The following is a 21,110-nucleotide window of genomic DNA, read 5'->3' on the forward strand; positions in this document are numbered from 1 at the left end:
GGCCAATGTTTGACCAGTTTTTATTTAAAGTTTGTTGATGCAGTAATGGTATTTTTGTCTCCGCCAGGCCGAAAGGCATGGCGAGAGAGTATGTTTTACCCCCTGTCCGTCCGTCCGTCCGTCCGTGTGTGTGTGTGTGTGTGTGTCCGTCTGTGAACAGCTAATCTAATTTCACATGGGCCTGTTATAGCGCCACCAGGAGGCCGCTTTTTGCACAAAAATTTTTTTGACAGTACTCCTACAGATGTTGTCCAAACGTCACGCAAATCGGTACACAGTATCTCTATAGTCATTAAACGAAACAAGATTTTCAGATTTTTCTGATTGCCTCAAAATGGCTTCCAAAGTTTACAAAATGCCTCAAATCATGAACACAGCATGCAATTTCCATGAAATGTTGCACGTACATTCCCATTAAGCCGACGAAAAAATGCCACTTCAAATTTTTCAAATCAGCCTCATGGTGGCGCTATAGCAGGCCAATTCGTGTTTTTACCCGTAACTGCACCGATCTGTTTACAACTTTGTATGTGCACTCCCAACAGGTCAAGGAAAAACCTTTGCCCTGCTTTTTTCACATCTGCCTTTTATAGCGCCACCAGGAGGCAGACTTATCTAAAACACATTTTTGGATTTTCCTTCAGATTTTATCCAAATTTAACATAAATCGGTACACATGATCTCTATAGTCATGAGATCAAGACTGATCTGTTTGATTTTTCATATTCCATCCTGATTGGCTACGATTGACATCTAAAGTTTGCAGGAGTGGCCCGTATTGAACTAAATGCCGCAAATCATGAACGCAGTGTCCGATTGCCGTGAAACTTTGCACGCACATTCACACTACGTTGAGGAACAAATGCCACCCTTTCAACATTGCCCCATTATAGCGCCACCAGGAGGCCGATTTTTGCAAAACTTGATTCATCATGCAAACCGGTACACATTATCTCTATAGTCAAGTGATCAAGACGGATCCGTCCGATTTTTCACATTCCATCCAGATTGGCGAATTCAGAACATTGCTGGTCCACACTCACCTACCTGACCTGGCGGAGACCTGTGCTCCGAGGAGCACTTTTTCTAGTTTCACTTAATTTCATTTATTTTTTTAGGTATTAAACAGGTCTTAAAATTCATTAAATTGTCACTTTACTGTCATCTGGGGACCCCCCCAAAAATCATGTGGGGACCCGACCCACAGGTTGAGAACCACTGTCTCAAACCATAAAACAAGTGACATGCGGTGCTTGCTACAGAAGAGCTGACACCTCACATCAAGTGTCTCAGTGTAACAGCCATGGCCAATTAGCTTCCTTAGCCACGCCACACTTTCATCTGGGTTTAATTGTCCCAACCATTCAAATAAGATTAACTGATGCAAATTATATAGGAAGTGATCATTGTTATACGACAGCGGTCACTGTTGTGTTGACAACTAGGGTCAGTTATCAAGAACGGTGATTACCAAACCTTTTAGCTCAAGAGCCAAAAGAGAAATTAGACGTTTGCCAGGACCCAAGCTAGTGAAAATAGCAGATCTACAAGCTCACAACGCTTCGCTTCGCGTTGTGAGCTTGTAGATCTGCTATTTTCACTTCTTAATTTATTACATTTTTAAGGAAGAGAAGAAAAATATATTTTTGAATATTTACTTGTGACCCATAAAAATTGTTTGGTAAACAGTGATCTAGGATATGCTTTGTGCTGGCAGATCAGTGAGGGGGAATCCAGTTGTGGCTTCCTTGGAACCATGATGAAAACAATAACTATGCAAGCCAATGCTTAAATTATGCTTAATCTGAAAATAGCAGACTTACAAGTTCACAATGCACCGCAATGCGACGTGTTGAGAACTTATCGTCTACTGTGGCATTGGGACACCGGGTCACACGACTAAGTATAAATCAGGCTGAAGCTTATCCTATCTTCCTTTAAATCTATCTGTGTGTGTGTGTGTGTGTGTATGTGTGCATGTCTGCTCGCGTGCTTGCATGCATGCATGCGTGAGTGAGTGAGTGAGTGAGTGAGTGAGTGAGTGAGTGCGTGCGTGCATTCATAAGTGCATGCGTGTGTGTGTGTGTGTGTGTGTTGAGAGAGCGAGAGAAACAGAGACAGAAAGCGATAGAAACTGGAAAGAAAGAGAATGAGCGAATTGGTTTGCATTTATAGAGCTCCATTTTCCAAAGTGCTTCACAATTCACCCTTTCACACACAACTACAAATCTCTGTCAGTACCTCTCTCTGTCTGAAGTATGTGATCACAATGTTTTGGTGTTTTGAGTGAGTATGAAAAGGCACATGGCATACCGACTTGATTTGACTTCTGCCATATCAGACGTTGCAGCCACGTAAACAAAACACACAACGTGTAACTAGAAAAATGTGCTCTTCGGAGCAAAGGTCTTGTGGGCTAGCAATGTTTCGCATTACATCAATCGGATATGTGTTCATGATTTCCACTGTAAACTTTGGAAGCCAATCTTAGCCAGGATGGAATATGAAAAATAGGACAGATCCGTCTTGATCACATGACTATGTGATCACATGATAATGTGTACCGATTGGCGTAACAAAATCTGTAGGAGCAATATGTTTTTTTTTGTTACAAAAATCTGCCAACTGCTGGCACTAGGCAAATGTGAAAGTTTCTTCCTTGGCCTCCAGGAAGTGTGCGTGCAATGTTTCACAGCGATCGGTCCAACGGTGCCAGAGATTAGCTGCTCACAGAAATCTACCTGTTATAGCGCCACCATGAGGCCAATTTGAAAAATGTAGGGTGGCAGATTGAAAAGTAATGGCATGTAGGATCCGATGTACACAGCTATATCTGAAAGATGACTCAGACATGTGAGTGCATATGTGTGACGCTCTGCATGAGATGGAGAAAGAGAAAAAAGAGACAGATTGGTCTCTCAACCATGACATATTTAATGATAAATTCAGTAGGGATGTCCCGATCAAATCACCCAAAACATGTTATTTTCAAATCCGGCATATTCGTTCATTAACTGTATGTCTGTGTTTTCAAGACGATGATATATTAGATTATATTACTTTTGGAGCATGCTTTGGTGAAAAACTGTCTTAAGACAGCTCGGACTGAGTTGAAAGTACATTAACACTCGTTGTTTGCGGGTTCTGGGAATGTTGTCACGTTGATGAAGGTATAATTTGGTGTTTTTGCATGTCTGTGATTGGCTACTGTAGTACCGGTACATCCCATAAGCAGAAGGGACAGGAAAATTGTAATTGGCTAGTGAGTAGTATAAATCCCAACATATAAGTCCCAACAACTTTTCGCAACTTGTACTAGTGACAAATAAAACCTTCTTGATTCTTGCTAAACTGACAGGCGCCCGATCGGCTAGTGCCGGTCCGTAGGCCCTCAGAGTTGCTGAGAAATATTGAAGCTGCCACTGGAACTGCAGGCGAAAAGCAAAAAATACTGAGATATTCATATATACAAGTATATATAATATAATACAAATATGTAAACATATTATACATAAATACATATGCATTTACATATAAATATGCATCTCGAGTGTATTTAATAAATATAAATATAAACACAGGCTCGTTCATGGAGGTAGGTGGTGACGTAGGACGCAAAAAGGACACCAGAGCGCATGCTCATAACTCTATGGCTGCTCGAAACGTCTCAAAAACGTCTCAATAATTCTACTTCCGGCAGGCTTCCGGGTGCTTCAAAACGCCACTGAGCACTTTCATTGAAATGAATAGCTGGAGGCGGGGCAATCCGCCCTCTAGTTATATTATACCTCTATGCTGTAGCCTCATGGGATGAGTATCCCATAGCCGGGAGGGAAGACTGCTCTGTGATTATCAATTCACAAAAATGACATACGTAGTTGTCATTGACCGATCTGAAAAATATTATAGAACTGAGGTCCTTGGTCTGCTGTCAGCATGCACAAGAAATATGACGCTGATCGGCGTAGTAGTATGCAAGATTACCTGCAGACAAAATAAATGTATGTCTTGCTCAAGGACAGTTAGACATGATGCCACGAGGAACAGGGATCGAACCCCGGGAACCTTCCGATTGCAGACAACCATTTCCACCCCACAGTGAAAGTGATTGCGAGTGAGAGACTGGAGCGACAAAGAGTAGTAGGTAGAACAAATGCCAACTGCTCCCTCCCACACCAGTAAATCAGAGCCCTCTCCATCTGTGGGCTTATGTTATTCTATTCTAATCAATATATCGTTCAGACAAGTCAGAGCTCGCCTTAAAGAAGGGCGCCAGAGTAATCAAAATCTCTATTCACAGTCACACCCTGTATCAATGTCAAGGTTATACGCACATACAGTATATTCATCAGAATGGGAACATATTGGTTCTTGTGGGAGCTATAGTTTTCTGATAAACATGAATGCATTCAGCTAGGGTGATGTGAAGGAAGAATTAAGGTGTTTCGCGCTTACGGGGGTAATCCTTGGTATGAATCTTCTCTGACCAGTTCCCAAAGAAGGTGACTCTGTACTTGGCAGTTCCACAGGCACAGCAGTCGAGCAGAGGCTTGTCTGTGGTGTCGCCAAACAACGACTCTGCAAACAGAACAGAGAGCGATATTAAGGGAGGGAGAGACAAACAGGGAGACAGACCGAGACACAGACTGAGACTTAGAAAGGCAGAGATAGAGAAAGGGGGGGGAAATAGATGACTAAAAGATAACAAGGAGAAAAATCCCATTAGAATGCAGTTGAAATGGTTGGTTGTCTGAATGGAAAGCAAAGGAGGGAAGAAGGAAAGTGGGGGACATGTTCAAATATTCATTTGATCTATTGCTCAGTGTGGCATCCAATGTCACGCACAGCTGGGGGTCACACTCATTTAAGATAATTCAGATGCCAAGTGTACAAAGCACAGATGATATCCCTGCACAAAAATGAAGAAAATAGGAAGGCAGTAATAAATGAGAGAAATAAAAGACAGTGAGAATCTACAGGTGGTGAAATAGGGTACCAGCGGGAAGATTTGGGGATGGGAGAACACAACGGATGTTATTGGTTTTCTGATATTGATATAGAATCCCACCTTTCTCACACATCCGCTTGGTGAGTGAGCCTTCATCCTGAAAATAGATGATCCTCTTCTGCACAATGCTTGCCCTGCAACCAGAGGGAACAACAGACACAATGGAAGTGGAGGAATTAGAAGTTTGAGGGTCACATTAATTGCAAGTTCAGCAAGAAAGAGAGAGGGGAAGTGTGAGAGAAGACTGAGTTGAGTGGAGGTCACAGCAAGTCAGAATTTGAAGACTTAAGAGAGCCAGTGTGAACGTTGAATGGTGGAAGACAGAACAGGTGTTATTCACAAACTACACTTTGAGTAGACCCAGAACCCAGAGGGAAAATTTAGTTTTTTCAGACTGAGGGAGTCGATAGCACTTGCAGAGCCAGAGACCACAAAAAAACAGTTTTATTAGCATTAAGATATACTTACTATATACTATAGAAAAATCATGGGATGGAAATCTGAGAGAGTTTAAACCCAAAAATGAAAAAGAGCAAAACAAAAGAACCCAGTTTCTTTAAATTGAGCAAATCCCTACTAAAACACACATACTCGCATGCATGCATGCACACACGCATGCACACACGCACACGCACACACACAAACACGCATGCATCCATAAATGAATGCAGACTCGCAGAAAAATATACACACAATGCAGTGTGGACGGCTAGCAGAGGTAGGCTACATACTACAACACAGATAAGCCTGATTGACAGTCCAACGGGAGCGTTTCCAAGAATGAGAGTCCTGGCAATGGAGCGAGCTTTTCTAGATAGAGCTGTTAGAGGCTTGATCCACAGAGTGGTGTGGAACACAGGTCTAAGGGAGGCCTTGACATGTAAATCAGCCACAAACAAAACTGTTCGCCATCCCAAAGACTTCAGAAAACAACAAGAGTGAACAAGCCTCCCGGCCTCACACAAACGGAGCCTCTTTTTTCAGCCGTGCCTGAAGGAACGTTTCCATGGTGATGTGAGAGAAGGCTGGGGTGCTGGGCTGAGTTCTGATCCAGGTGGTACTGGTCCAGCTGGAGTGTTTAGAGACCATTTTGTTCTGGAGCAAGAGGCTGAGCTGGGCTGAGCTGAGCCCAGCGCTGGTCCCTCACAGCAAGACAGAAAAGGATAGAGGCAGCGGGGAGAAGATTTACACTATAACACCGTACAAGAGAGAGGCGATATTCCCACTTTCTACCAAACGAACACACACAGAGGATCTCCTTTTCCCTATTTGCTCTGCAGTTTTACAAGACCCGCCTGCACGCTAAACCGACCTGATATGATTTCAACCCTTAAGCAGCCCCATCCCTGTGCATCTCTCCTTGTCTGCCTCTGAGGTGGCTGTCAGGTACATTATGGTTGATGATCTCAAGCCTGGGCAACAGGAGCCAGTGTATTTTCACAGCCTTGGACATGCAGGCTAGAGATGAGTATATCCACACTGACAGTGAGTGACAGCTATACAACCGTATTAGCATAGCACAGCCCTTACTTTTAGTCCCTCATATGTGTGTGTGTGTGTGTGTGTGTGTGTGTGTGTGTGTGTGTGTGTGTGTGTGTGTGTGTGTGTGTGTGTGTGTGTGTGTGTGTGTGTGTGTGTGTGTGTGTGTGTGTGTGTGTGCGTGTGCGTGCGATATATAATTTAACATTTAATAAAAAATGTAACCATATATCTCCCTATTTTGGGCATATTTTCTCTTCTTTTTTTTGTCCATTTGTAAAATCTTTGGTTTTTATTCATAAATATAGAAAATACCAGATCTACAATCTCACAACGTGTGAGCTACAAGTAGATCGGCTGTTTTCACTATTACAGCACATAGAGATTAAGTGGTTAAGAAATGCAAGGGCAGGCTTGCCTTGCACAGAGGTGTGCATGACATGAGTGAGAGGTACGAGGGCCATCCAGCACCTCTCTAATTGTTCACACTTTAATTCAATCTCAGCCCAATTTCACATATCTTTCTGAGTGAGCAATGCTCACACCGTTTGGCCCACTTTCCTGGGCTGGGCTGGCCAGACAATCCAGCAGAGTAATGCTTATTTAACATCCAATTTAAATTCTATCAATGAGATCTATTAAGGCGCAACTCACTTTGCCGGGCTCCACACAAAGTCGATCCCAATCGCATCAGAAAACTGGTCCGATATGCATGCACCCTGTGTGTGTGTGTGTGTGTGTGTGTGTGTGTGTGTGTGTGTGTGTGTGTGTGTGTGTGTGTGTGTGTGTGTGTGTGTGTGTGTGTGTTAAGGCTGCAACAACTAATCGATTAAAATCGATTACTAAATTTGTTGCTAACTAATTTGATTATCGATTTTTATCTGCAACGAATCGCAGGTGTTTTTAGTTCCTATCGCGTCGGTTTTTCCATTTAAACACTGTCTTTTTACAGCGCTAGCCGTGGCTAAGCTAAGGAGGAGTGAACCTTCTCGCTTCCCTTACAATCTGCCGACGTTGGACTGGTAAAGAAAAGGATTACCTGTAATGTATGATGGACTTTGCTTGGCATGGGAGTAAGTCTACAATTTAATGCGGGAGCATTTGAAGAGTAGGCACGTTGCATTATGCAGTAGATCGCCTAGCTCCATAAAGAACCTCTCACTCCGCAGCGGAGTGAGAGGTTCTTTATGGAGCTATAGATCGCCTCGTTATGGCCTCTTTAGCTTGTTAGCTCGCTAGCCGTCAGAGTCAGAACTCATAACGGAAGCGGAAAACGTTGAGTGCGTGATGACCGGATACAGTAGGCGGAATCCGAACACTGAGGACATAAAGGTAGCTCCCCACCGCACCGACGTCAACAGCGGTAAATAGACACCCCTTAAACTACTGTATTATACAGGATCTGCAAACTGCAATGTGAATTGAACCTAGTCTCTACATTAACATTAAAGCCAATTATGTATACCTGCTGCATGCAGGATTATATGATCAAAAACAAATATGTCTTGAATGTTTATTTTTTTAAATGATACATTTGAATTTAAAAGAGTACTGTTACCCTTTAGCCCGACAAATAAGTTGATGTTTTTTAATCAAATCATGCAGTCAGAACAAGAAAAAAGGTACCATAGGTGGCTTTTATTTATTTTGATTTGTATTTATGTATTTTATGAGTAGTAGCCAGCAGCTGAGCAAAATTGTATAACTAACTATGTACTTTTTAATTATTTTTTAATTTTAAATGTAATCTTTATTGTCTTTATTGTTAGCTAGAACATACCTAAAACAAACTCAAATTCTAATTATAGGTAATTGCTAACTTATTGGCAATAATCCGATCAATCGATTAATTGTTTGGTATGGTAATAATCGTTAGTTGCAGCCCTAGTGTGTGTGTGTGTGTGTGTGGGGGGGGGGGTGAGTGAGTGAGTGAGTGAGTGAGTGAGTGAGTGAGTGAGTGAGTGAGTGAGTGAGTGAGTGAGTGAGTGAGTGAGTGAGACAGAGAGACAGAGAGGTAAGAGAAATGCGAAAGGGTGAGATTTTGTGTCTTCATACGTCTACGGTCCAACCAATTCTGCACAGTCAATGGCCATGTAAAAGCACAGAAAAAAAATCACATTTTCTTCCATCTGGATACACTAGCTAAAACAAAACACACAAGGAAACATGCAAAAGCAAATTATTTCCCATTCAATTACACCAGAGCTGCTTACTGCCCGCACCCCCTCCGGAATCTCTAATCTGACCTGCCAATGTGTCCACAAAGATAAATGGTTCCTGACAGCTGCATGGGTTTGTGACATTCATCTGATCAGTGATACACTGTCTCTCTCAGACAGCCCATCAGAACCACATTGTACTAGCGTTCGTATCACACGCCAGAGGGAGATGACAAATAAATTGCTTCCTTGCTGCAAATGGAAGAAGCCTGGCTTTCAGATATGGATAGTGGAGAGTTCAATGGTGCCCACCATTTTGGAGCATATATACAGATCTGATAGACCCTGGTCACATCCAGACCCAAGATCTACTCCCCCAAGAATAATGTTTTTTATTTGGTAACTTTTTGGAGCTTACCCATGAAAATACTGTTAGTTTCTTGTGCTCTGCAGCACCTCTCCAAAGCACAACTGGTAGCAACTATGGTCTTTTGCCATAGCACTCACTGGATTCAGATTTTACCTAGGCACAACTCGGACAGGGTGTGATGTCACAAGGCACAGGCATTAAACATTTACGGTCGCAAATGGTGTGGCATACCACTGTCAGACACAGATGACAGCTCAAAATCAACAGAACAAAATTGAACCTTCAAACGTTGAAAGTAAACAGCATTTATTGCAAACACTTGTGGAAAACAATGTTCTTGAACACTCCTCTGGTGACTCACAATCTACAGCTGCAAGCTCGCCAACAATACAATACAACAATAGTATTAAGGATCGAGGGGATTGAAGCCACAATGCCAAGACACTTTCAACTCGGAAAACTATTGATTTGATCTGAAAACAAGCAAACAAAAAGACAACTCTTTTAACACAATTCAACCTGGCGTCCCTATAAAAATGTGCAAAATAGGAGATCTACAGGCTTATGTGATGTTTTGTGAACTTATACTGTAGATCAGTACTTTTTGCAATGTTCACTATTCAATGTTTCCATGCAACACTGTTGCACGACTAAGTATAAAATAGGGCTTAAGTGCTTAACCTGAATGCCCTGGGTTCATTGTGGTCACAGATCAGTGAGCCTCAGAGTGCATCCCTGCCTGACCCCATGATCAGAGGCCAGCATCAGCCAAAACCAAACCACCAAACTCAGTCTTTCCATCTAAAACGAAGACAGCGACTGCTCCTCAATTATAATGTAGCAAACCATGAGGGAGGAGGAGGCTTCCCCGGACAACTTGTGACTCAGAGGAGTTTAAAAAGAGTAAGACACACACACACACACACACACACACACACACACACACACACACACACACACACACACACACACACACACACACACACACACACACACACGTATGGTTCTAACTTTGTGGCCAGATGTTGGTTTGTCAGATAACCATGATATCTTACATGCAGGCAGTCAGACGGGCCGAGATCTCCTCTGGGAGGGGAAATGGAATTAAAAACAAACATTACCCTGCCTCTAGCAGTAATGAAATAGTCCTCTCTGAGGAAACACAATATTATCAATCATTTCACATTTCTTGCAGTTTGTGGCTTGCTTGCATGTGGGTGCATGTGACCGTGCGTGCGCGCACGTGCGGTGTGTGTGTGTGTGTGTGACTGGTAGATACGGATATGTTGAGGGTACAAGCACTATTCCTATCAGTGTTATGGAATTTTCCTGTCCAACATGTGGATGTTTGTTAGAGCAGTGATTCTCAAAGTATGGTCCTCAGGGGAGATCCAGGGGGTCCTCAGATAAATTTGTTAATATACTGTAGCATTAAAATCAGTTTAACCACTTTTATACCTGCATCGCCTATTTTCAAAATATCTGAATATTTGTGAAACATTTTAACAACTCAAATCTTGTATGTACATTTCAAGTCCAAACTCTTGAGACATTCGTTGTGTCACAGAACAGTATGGAGGCAAGCAAAGAGCTCTGCAGCTGAATAATTTTGCTTCATCAGCCGGGGGGAGGGATGCAGCAGACGCTTTTCGGCACAAATTTAGCGCTACTTCAGCAGGCCCCGGACGATATTTCACCCCTGTTACTTCGAATAGTCCGGTCATTTATTATTTTGCCCAGCGGTTTGTTGCCCCCCTGACCTGTGCATTAAGACAGGCCTGCTTAGTGCTTACACACCCCTTGTAGCAGCTGTGACATTACAGCCGTATACTGTACTGTGTGCCACTTTCAGTTCTGAAGCTGTGCTCTCTCTACCAGTGGTGGAAGAAGTACTTAGGTTTTTTACTTGCGTAAAAGTATTAATACCACAATGAAGAAATAATAAACTGTCCTGTATTCAAAATTTTACGGGAGTAAAAGTACAAAAGTATTGGCAGCAAATGTTACTTAAAGTGCCGAAAGTAGAAGTACAAATCTTTCGTCAGAGTACACGTAAGATGATTCCTGGCCTCATATATGGGCATATCGGTTGGATTGGCGGCTCTAGACAACTGGATATCTATATGCCTATATAGATGGACATATCGGTCAGATCGGCGGTTCTGGACAACCGCATATCCAAACTCCTCGGCTGCGGGCACCACACTCCCTTGAGTCCTTGCCGATGCGTGCACCGAGTTTGAAGTCGGTCTGCCCCATATATGCACATGACCGAATCTCCATATATGCCTATATATGGGCATATCAAATTTGTTTATGGTTACGTCTGAGTCATAGTGACGTGGCCGTGGTCCTGCCTATTTATGTCTGTATCGGGTTTGTTTATGGTTACGTCTGAGTCATAGTGACGTGGCCGTGGTCCTCCCGCCCGCGTGCCCGCCTGCCCCCTCCCATTAGCCAATTTTAATATAGGATCATACAAATCTACAGTAACTAGTCACTAACGTTTTCAAGTAATTGTAGTGGAAGCAAGCAGTGCTGCTGGAGCTGACAGTCCCGTGGGAAGATCGCTTGGAAGAAGCCTTTGAGAGGAGGAAGCTCTCCAAGTACGCAGGACTGGTCAGCGACTGTCAGCAGGCTAGTTGGAGAGCAAGGTGTTTCCCTGTGGAAGCTGGATGCAGAGGATTTACAGCCCGTTCCTTGGTCAGAGCCTTCAGTAGTTTAGGCATCGAGGGAGAGAGAAAGAGGAGAGCCATCCGCAGTACCACCGATGCGGCAGAGAGGGCCTCAAGATGGCTGACTGTGGCTCAAAAGAGGGGAGCCATGGAGTCATGGTAGCTAGCTAGCCATCTGGACACAAGCTGGGGTCTGATCAGCCCCGGCTGGGTCACCTGGAGGAGGGCGTATGATGTTGAGAGACCCGAAACGTCCTATGATTCCAGGAACATCACTGAAGATGTGTCCAGATTAGGCATCAGTAGATGTATGTACACAGTAGTGGAGAAAATAGTACAATATTTGCCTCTGAAATGTAGAGGAGTAGAAGTATTGAAAAACGGAAATACTAGTAAGTAAAGTAAAAGTACCTCAAAGTTGTAGTACAGTACTTGAGTAAATGTAATTAGTTACTTTCCACCACTGCTCTCTGCCACACACGGAGAAGCACTTTGGTTCAAGCCGCCTCTCTCCACCCATGCGCCCTACACACACCAAATTCCTCCTCCATGTTCCTCTGAGGCTAACAGAGAGGAGCGCAGATGTGGAGATGTGGGGCTTATGTTAACTGCGAGAGAACCATACACAGAACAGAACTGTGGTGATGAAAAACAAAAACGAGGAACAGAGAAAGAGAGAGAGAGAAGGGGGGTTGGCAAGTGAGGGGGAGAGAGAGAGAGAGAGAGAGAGAGAGAGAGAGGGGGGGGGAGAGAGAGAGAGAGAAAGAGAGAGAGAGAATGCGACAGAGAAAACGACAGAGAAGGAAGGAGAACTGTAAAAGTGGATCGTCACACTAAGATAGAACACAGGCTAGAGGTCAAGCTTCATAGACAGAAAAGAGAGAAAACAGGGCTCACCATGTAAAATTCTGACTGATACTTTAATTCAGTGGTTCCCATGAGGAATTGGTTCCCATTCGTACACAATCCAAGTGTGAGTTCAACACTGAGCACTTAACTGTGTAGAAACAAGAGAGTGAATCCCATCACTCACTTTAACAGTCACACATAATAACAAACATTATAAACCGTTTTTTCTTTTAAAACACCCTTGCATAAGGCTAAGCGCAGAAAGTGACAACACGTAAATAAGGCATTTTACATGACATTTACTTGAGTACTGTACTTAAACGACCACTTCAGCCATTTTCAACCTATCTTCATATAATTGGTCCTCACTAATGCTCATTTGTCGGCATTTTCGATTTTGTCATGACTTGAGCGTATCTCACGTCTGGTCTCAGGTCATGTAGGCTTAGGCTACACCCGTTTGCTCCATCGTAGACATTAGCATTGTCTGGCAATCTGACAGGCATTTAAACATTATGCCATGCTGCATAAAATGATGTAACCGAACATCTTAAGTAAGTATCCCTAACAAAAATAGGTAGTTGTAATTACGAGGTTAACAGGTAACATAATTACAAGCATTTAAAAGCAAGGTATTAAAAACCATCTATTAGGTTGGATGCTTAATCATTCACCCACTTAAACATCTACTTAAACAGTCATTCAGATTGCAGATCTGGCTCAGATCTAGGCTATACGAGCGCTTGCATGCGAGAGCATTTTCAGGAGTCGGGAGTCGGGGCCGACGCCACTGTAATCTTTTAATGGAGAGTGAGGTTTCCAAACGTATACGTCCTCTGGAAGTTATGTGTAAGCAGGGTTAAGGATAGAAACCCGACGCTCCAAACCTGTGCCCAGTGCAGGTGATCTTCACACTGTGGGTTGGGCCACCGGGACCTCAACGGGAGATCGGAGATAGGTAACCATCCCACCACACTCCAGCCATTTCATTAATCACTCCATAAACGTTCAGATTATGACTGCCTTGCCTGGCTATCTATCATAAACGTGGTGTCACGGCGGCCCGTGTCTCACAGGGGATACATGACTGCTTTATTTTGTAAAACAGCAGTAGCGCGCACTGCTCGGTAATGGGTGTGTGTGATGCGGAAATGACAGGCGGTGAGGCGGGGGAAACTTTCCACGTCTGAGAAGTTGCTTTTTTTTGTCATTTTCATTCATGTCGTAAAATCGAGGCGTTTCAAGCATATATAAGGGTGTGTTATTTAAATGACGATCGGTTTCAGCCGCCAGATTTATCAACACGCCGCCCATTCTCACGCTATGAATGGCAGGATACGACCCTTTGATAAATCACACGTAAGCCCCGTTATAAGATGATTTCTTGCCTCGAATTTCAGCTGGTTTCTACGTTCCATTGATAAATAAGGGCCAGTATGATTACCCTTAGGTATCCCAAAGATGCCGTGTTGCCAAGCACACTTATTAAAAGAGACTTTGGGCTTGTTTTTCTGCAAAGTCGCTGTTTTGAAAATAGCTCATACTGTATATATAGGGTTAAAGTGGTGAAATTGTTGATTCACAAATTTATCTGGGGCCCCCCGTGTGTGATCATGCAGCCTAGTCGCTTCTTTTGGGCTTGTTTTCGTAGACCTGTCCGCTTGTTTCTCTCACAAAATCTGGGAACACTGGAAACATATGCCCAGAGGACACAACATCACAGCATCGCTTTCGGGTGGGAACAAAAACTTTTCAGGAACGGATCCAATGTAGTTATTTAGTCACTAACACTTGTTAATACTTTATAATGCACACAGACATTCTTACTGTAACCACTTTCAACCTTGTGTCCCTATTATGGGCATGTTATAATAGGCAACAATTTTCAAAACTTTTCAGAAATAGCAAAAATAGCAGATCTACTGTACAAGCTCACAACGGGTTTTGATGAGCTTGTAGAATGTAGATCGTCTATTTTCGCTACATGTGTGTCACACTGTCATACAGCTAAGTAAGCATAGAATAGGAAATTCATTTATGAATAAAACATAAAAAGAATAAACACGGGGAAAAAAGGTTTCTGCCCAAAAGCAATGGCAGTTGATTACTGTCACTCAGCTATGGAGAGTAAAAAGGTAATGAATAGTTTATGAAGCCGGGTCTGTATGAAACAGGGATAAGATATATTAAATTCCTGGAATATAAACAGGCTGGGGGTGGGGATGTAATAAAACAGATCAAGAACAACACACGTGGATTTGATATACAGTATATCGTTGCTAGCGGGTAGAAACCGTAAATCTCCATATTTAAACTTTTTATGTTTTTTAAATGAAAGGCCTACTGAAGAATGTACGCCACACGATTTTGAGCTTGAAGATCTTCTATTTTTGCTATAAAAACAATATTGAAAGTGGATTTGGTAACGCGGGTTCAAATTCGTCACGCACGTCGCCGAGGACTCGAGGGAGTGTTACATGTATGTATGCTTATAGCATGCACTGTGTTGTCTGTGTTTCTCTCCCCCTCTTCTGATTCTCCTTCTTTCCTCAAACCCAGGTCCAGCTCATCAGTGAATAATCAACCCTCAACCAACCAATCATCTCCATTCAATTCCAATACATATATCTGTGCACTTGGAATCAGTCCCTTCTACCTTCCACCATGCTCAGACAGAGAGAGTCTGTTTGTGTTGAGTGACCTACAGTCTTGTCTCTTGTGTCAAACTCAGGCATGTTTCGTGTGCCTTCAGTCAGTGTATTGTTTCTATCAGGGAAACATTAGGTAAGATTTGGGGTACCCTGTACATTTTCATCACATAGCTATTTTCTGTTAAACACATTAGGTAAGGTGTGAGTGCCACCCTCTGTATTTTTGATTGTTAGTAGTATTCAATTTCCATTGTTAAGTAGTTAGTAGGGTTTTGGTTTTAGGGTATTTTGATTTGGCACTCACCAGTCCTTTTCCCTGTCTTTGTTCGGACACTTGTTAATAAAACACTGTATTCATTTTATCCATCAGTTTCCTCCATTCTTTTCACTGGATATATCTTATTGTCCCTTAATCCCCTAGACCACCTATTAGGGATGTAACAGTGCATGTCTCTTTCTTCCTAGCTTTGTATCTCACTCTTCACACATTCTCACACACACACACACACACACACACACACACACACACACACACACACACACACACACACACACACACACACACACACATGCACGGGCGCCCTTTTAACACTCTCCCTTTTAACCTATTTTTTTTTTATATGTGACCTCTCTGGTTCAAATGGGTTTTGTTGATGTAGTTTTGAAAAGTTTCAAATCGGCTTGGTTTATTTTGTTTATACATATTTCATGAGTAATATAGTTGTTTTTTATAGTTGTCATTTTAATTGCCATTAGTAAATAAAAATAAACGTTTGCAGATTCTGTCTGGTGACATCTAAATTCATTGAATGAGCTCAAACTGGGTGGAAACGATTAGGAAATCTACAACATCACATCGCACAACCAATGCAAAGACTTTAGGGCCGTCATTCATTTTGGGAGGTATCAGAATTGGTTTTCAAAGCAGTGGGCGTAAAGTTGTTAGGGCTGGTTGTCATGGGTTGAATTACATTAGATTCATAAACAAGTGAATGCACGTCCACTCTAAAGTGCCAGGTGCAGAACAGAAGTCAAAATGCAAGAAAAATAGAGTATGCACATTAGACTAGATTATGCTCCAAAAGTTTTAACAAGTATTTTTTTCCACCATCGTACGTGACGTTTCGGCTGTCTGAGGAAGAGCCACTTAGGCTAACTAACTTAACTTTTGAAACATGATCCCGTGTGCGGACTGCAGACTCAATTCTTCTTGAATTTAGATTTCTCCAGAAGAATAACAAAGTAAGTGTGTTCATTGTGTTGTTTATATTGTTACTTGAATATGGGAATGTGTAGGGGTATTATGTTGTGGGACATTATGTGTAGTATTGTGTCATGGTATTCATTTGGTGATTTATGTGTTTTTTGATGGCTGTTTGTTCTAATCACTCTCTCTCCCTTTTCTTCTTGCTGCGGAGTTGTGTTGTGTGGTAGTGGGGTGTCGTGTGGCCAAACTAGCTGATCTACAAGAATGTTGTGAGCTTGTCGATCGGCTGTTATACAAAGTATAAAACTGAGTCAAAATGAAACTTCGGTGACTGTCATGACAAAACTATATAAACAGAGATGGCTGCCAATATGCAGCTTGTGTCCTGTGTATTATTAGTGGTGGAACTGAAATTGTCACTTGATGATGCACTGTAGTTATGATTGGTGTATAGTAGTTACAGTATCACACCCCAGTGTGTTATCAAGGGATTATTTCAACCCCACCCATAAAATCTAAACTCCAGAATTCTGTAACATACTTTGTTTCCAGAATGTGTACATGTTTTCAGCCATGACTTTTAAACATGTATATGTTTAGCGACAAGTCAGTTAACAGGATCTTTAAATTAACACTTTTTTAAAAATGTAGGAACAAAAAGTTTTGAATACTAATTTCAGAACAAAATATTGGAAGGATACACTGAAAACATGGCTAAGACCAGTCCCCTTGGGTCTTGCATAGTTTGGTTTGCTTAAAAACCGAAAGTGTATCATATAATCTGAACAAAAAATATGATTTGTGAAAACCTCATCTTGATGCTAAATCATTTGTTTATAATATTAATTTCCTCATGATGATATGTCTACCCGAGGGTTTCTTTCTGCTCTAGAAAATATGAGACCGCCCCAGCAGCCTCAGGGTCAGGCACTAGACACGTGCATGCATGCATATTTCATGTCTTCATGTTAATACATACTTGAGGACGACACAGCCGGAGCCACTAGGGGGAGCAGTCCAGAACACTTGGATCCTGGTGCGTCTGCGAGGAGTGCTCTCTGTCACAGCAGGCGGGCAATTGGTCGAATACTGAGTGTCATCCTCATCAATTATCTGTATGGCATACACACGCACGCACGCGCACGCGCACACACACACACACACACACACACACACACACACACACACACACACACACACACACACAAACATGAGCTTGTGGGCATGCAGGATGCACTTAAACACATTTTATGAACAATGGTATCAGGATTTGACTCTAAAGGTATAACATCTTTATGTTTCTTTGTGGATGGATTCATCCAATTTCAATTCCTTCTTTCAGTGTGAGTTCAAGTAAGCAAGTAATAATAGTACGTGTCAAATGTCAAAACATTTGTGGCTACCAGCATCCCAGAACTTACTTTATCTGGAACTAAACACATAATTCTGTTGATGGGGAAGGGGAAAAAAGACAAGTAAAACTATGTATTTTACCGTTTATTTTTTTTGCCTGGTTTTGTGTTATGTTATGCGTTTTGTGTATGGCCCTTGAGATTTCTTCAAAGTCTGTTTTATGATTACAAAACATAAACATCCTCTGAAATGCCCTTGTGGTGTAGTATCTTTTTTCATCCAACATTATCAAAGAGAGCTTTCATCCAGAAGCAGCAACATGTATTGGAGGGGGAAGTGATGGGGGTTGGGTTGTTGTAGGGGAGGGGGGGATTATCACACTCCCCTGCCTGTGAAAAGCTGTCACTCCCATTGTGTTTGAGAAAAGGACCACAAGCCACTAGTGACCGTCCAATGCAGCACAATGCAGCAGGGTTGGGCATTTGACCTCAAACAACAAGGTGATCGACCCAGCCTAATGAAAGATGCACTGATAGTGATTTTTTTTCATGCTATCCTCCATAGACCATATCGTCGCTGTCGGGCGGACACCTTGTGTGTCCAAAACTGTTACTTTTCAGGAAACTGTAAAAAAGAACCTGTATTCCAAAGTATCCAATGTAGTTATTATTTAGTCACCAACTCTTGGGAATATTTTTCACTTGTTATAAAACCCACAGACAGACTTAAGTACTTTGACTTTATGTATTTATTTTTAAATATAAAAAAATAGCAGATGCGTTGTGAGCTGGTGGTAGATTGGCTATGTTTGCCTTTTTTTTTATCTACAAGCTCACAACGCTTGTAGGCTATTTTAGCTATTTTTGATCTACAAGCTCACAACCCGACAGCAACGATACACTGCCCCTGCCACTTAGGTGCAACCCTATAATAAACATATAATGTGTTTTATCAACCTGGTATTATATTCATATTTAAATTGAATGATATGGTTAAACCGATCATAGCAATTAGCCTGACTACACTTGCAATGTCTCTGGTCAGGTGTGGTGTAGAACACTGGTGGGCACAGAGCTGTGCAACACCTGAACTCTGTCAAGGAACAATGATGGGATCGACAGGAAGTGACATCAGTCAGCATCAGCAATAAAGAACAGCCGCTCTCTCACTCCATAAAGCTGTCAGTAGAGAATTTCCTTTATTATGTGTATGAGTTGACTCTGGAACTGGACTAAATGTCTCTGTGTGCGTGCGTGCGTGCGTGCGTGCGTGCGTGCGTGCGTGCGTGCGTGCGTGCGTGCGTGCGTGCGTGCGTGCGTGCGTGCGTGCGTGCGTGCGTGCGTGCGTGCGTGCGTGCGAGTGAGTGAGAAAGAGGGGGGGAAGAGGCAGAGGACAGAAAATGAGAGATGGAGATGAAGATAGAGATAGATAGAATTAACCACAAATGTAGAAAGAGACAAGGAGGCACTTTCATTTGAGAAAGAGATGGGGCAGATGGGAGAGTGAAAGGGCGAGAATGAGAGGAAGAAATAGAGAAAACGTAGGGGAGATAAAAGGGGGAGACAGAGAGAGAGAGAGAGAGAGAGAGAGAGAGAGAGAGAGAGAGAGAGAGAGAGAGAGAGGGAGCGAGAGTCAGGCCCTGGCTGTGAATGTGTGTAGCCCCCCCCCTCCCATGTGTGCGCGCACACACACACACACACACACACTCACACTCACACTCACTCACACACACACACACACACACACATACACACACACACAAACACACACAAACACATGTTCCCATGGTTTCTGAAAGGCATCCCTGGACCGCCCCGACTGGACTACAACATATGTTAGACAGTGACATCCCATGGGAATGCATTAAACACCATATGTGAAAAGCAGCAACCATTTTCCGGCAAACTGAACTATGACCCATTTGTTCCTCAGTGTGCCTTAGGTTTGAGTTAATGCCAAAGAGAGCAAGAAAGTGAGCAAGCGAGCGAGTGAGTCAGACTGACTTGCGTGAGAGAGGAATATGAGCAAGAGAGCCACCAGGAAAATACAATGTGGTTTTGTGTGTCTGCACAGTAAAAGCCTCAGCGTTAATTTGTCCATTTGTCATTCCAAGAGTGTACAAATGTAACCAAATGGACCCGTAACATTGAGGATTTCACTGAGTGAAGACAAATTGTGCAATAGCGCGTGCATCTGCTTGGCTGCAGCATCTGGTCAGACTCCGACAATAACATTTGACGTCAGTCTAACTGACATGACATGGGGACATTGGGGAAAGTGAAGACAAACATCACGAATCGGACAGACGATAATTGTCAGACGTCCCCATCTACAGCAAAATCACATGTCAGTCTACAGGAGACACGATGTTCAAAAACGACTTCTGCCAATGACAGCTAACGTCAAATTCTGCACTCAGTAATCGTTGCCCTCATTTCACACGCGCACACCTCCACTGGTCTTTTCACGGCCTTGAAATCCCTTTTATTGTTCTGTCATTGCACCCTGCTGAGAGGTGATGTGTGGTCAGAAGCCAGTGAACACACACACACACACACACAGAGGCAGCTGACCTCCCCGCAGAGCTCAATAAAAAGTGCTTTTCATCAAGTCAGGAGCTGTCCACAGACGGGTGAGATGGGGCACACTAGCAGATTTCCAATGAGCTGTATGTTAAATAAAGCCTGACGTTTGTGTTGCTGCTTCCTTTCCTTCTATTCTCACTCCCCTTTCTCTCTGTCTGGAGAACAGCCCACCCAAAGCTCTTTCAGAGTGGAGGAAGGGATTTGTGTGTGTGTGTGTGTGTGTGTGTGTGTGTGTGTGTGTGTGTGTGTGTGTGTGTGTGTGTGTGTGTGTGTGTGTGTGTGTGTGTGTGTGTGTGTGTGTGTGTGTGTGTGCGTGCGTGCGTGCGTGCGTGCGCGTGCGTGCGTGCGTGTATGCGGGCATAGTGTGCGTGTGTGCGTGCGTGCATGCATGCATGTGTGCGTGCGTGCGCAGTGTGCGTACGTGTGATTGTATAAGATACAAGATTGTGTTGGGCAGGTGGTGAGATATATCTTTTATCTCTTTGGACGTTGTGTTATTTTTAATAAACTGCTAGAAGGGGAGCCCAGATAATGAGACAGGATCCTCTAGGGCTTTTAAAGGGACTATGCCATCTCTTAAATAACGAGCCAAAAATCAAATGGAACCTTGCTATTTGATCGAAATGTGATTCTTCTCCAGTAATGCCAACTCTTTATCTTATACTGTGTGTGTGCTCCACAACAGATCTCAGTTCCATGGTGTGCATGATTTTACTGCGTAGGGCTGGGCGATATGGACAAAATCTAAAACAAAATCTAAAATCTAAAAAAATA

General features: G+C 42.9%; 1 protein-coding gene across 1 annotated transcript in view; it reads right to left on the bottom strand.

Annotated features, from left to right (window-relative positions):
* The window catches only part of LOC308081582 (spondin-1-like), a gene marked incomplete at its 3' end in the record, with an annotated part of 52,361 nt that overhangs the window by 25,962 nt on the left and 5,289 nt on the right, over positions 1–21,110 (bottom strand). The window contains exons 3-5 of the mRNA XM_080457948.1: positions 17,378–17,511; positions 5,069–5,142; positions 4,456–4,578 (exon numbers count right to left, since the gene is read on the bottom strand). Coding sequence (XP_080314074.1) covers positions 4,456–4,578; positions 5,069–5,142; positions 17,378–17,511 — 331 coding nt within the window. The remainder of the gene's footprint in view (positions 1–4,455; positions 4,579–5,068; positions 5,143–17,377; positions 17,512–21,110) is intronic.

Source organism: Gymnoscopelus braueri (genome assembly GCF_963280865.1).
Source record: "Gymnoscopelus braueri genome assembly, contig: SCAFFOLD_180, whole genome shotgun sequence".
NCBI lineage: Eukaryota > Metazoa > Chordata > Actinopteri > Myctophiformes > Myctophidae > Gymnoscopelus > Gymnoscopelus braueri.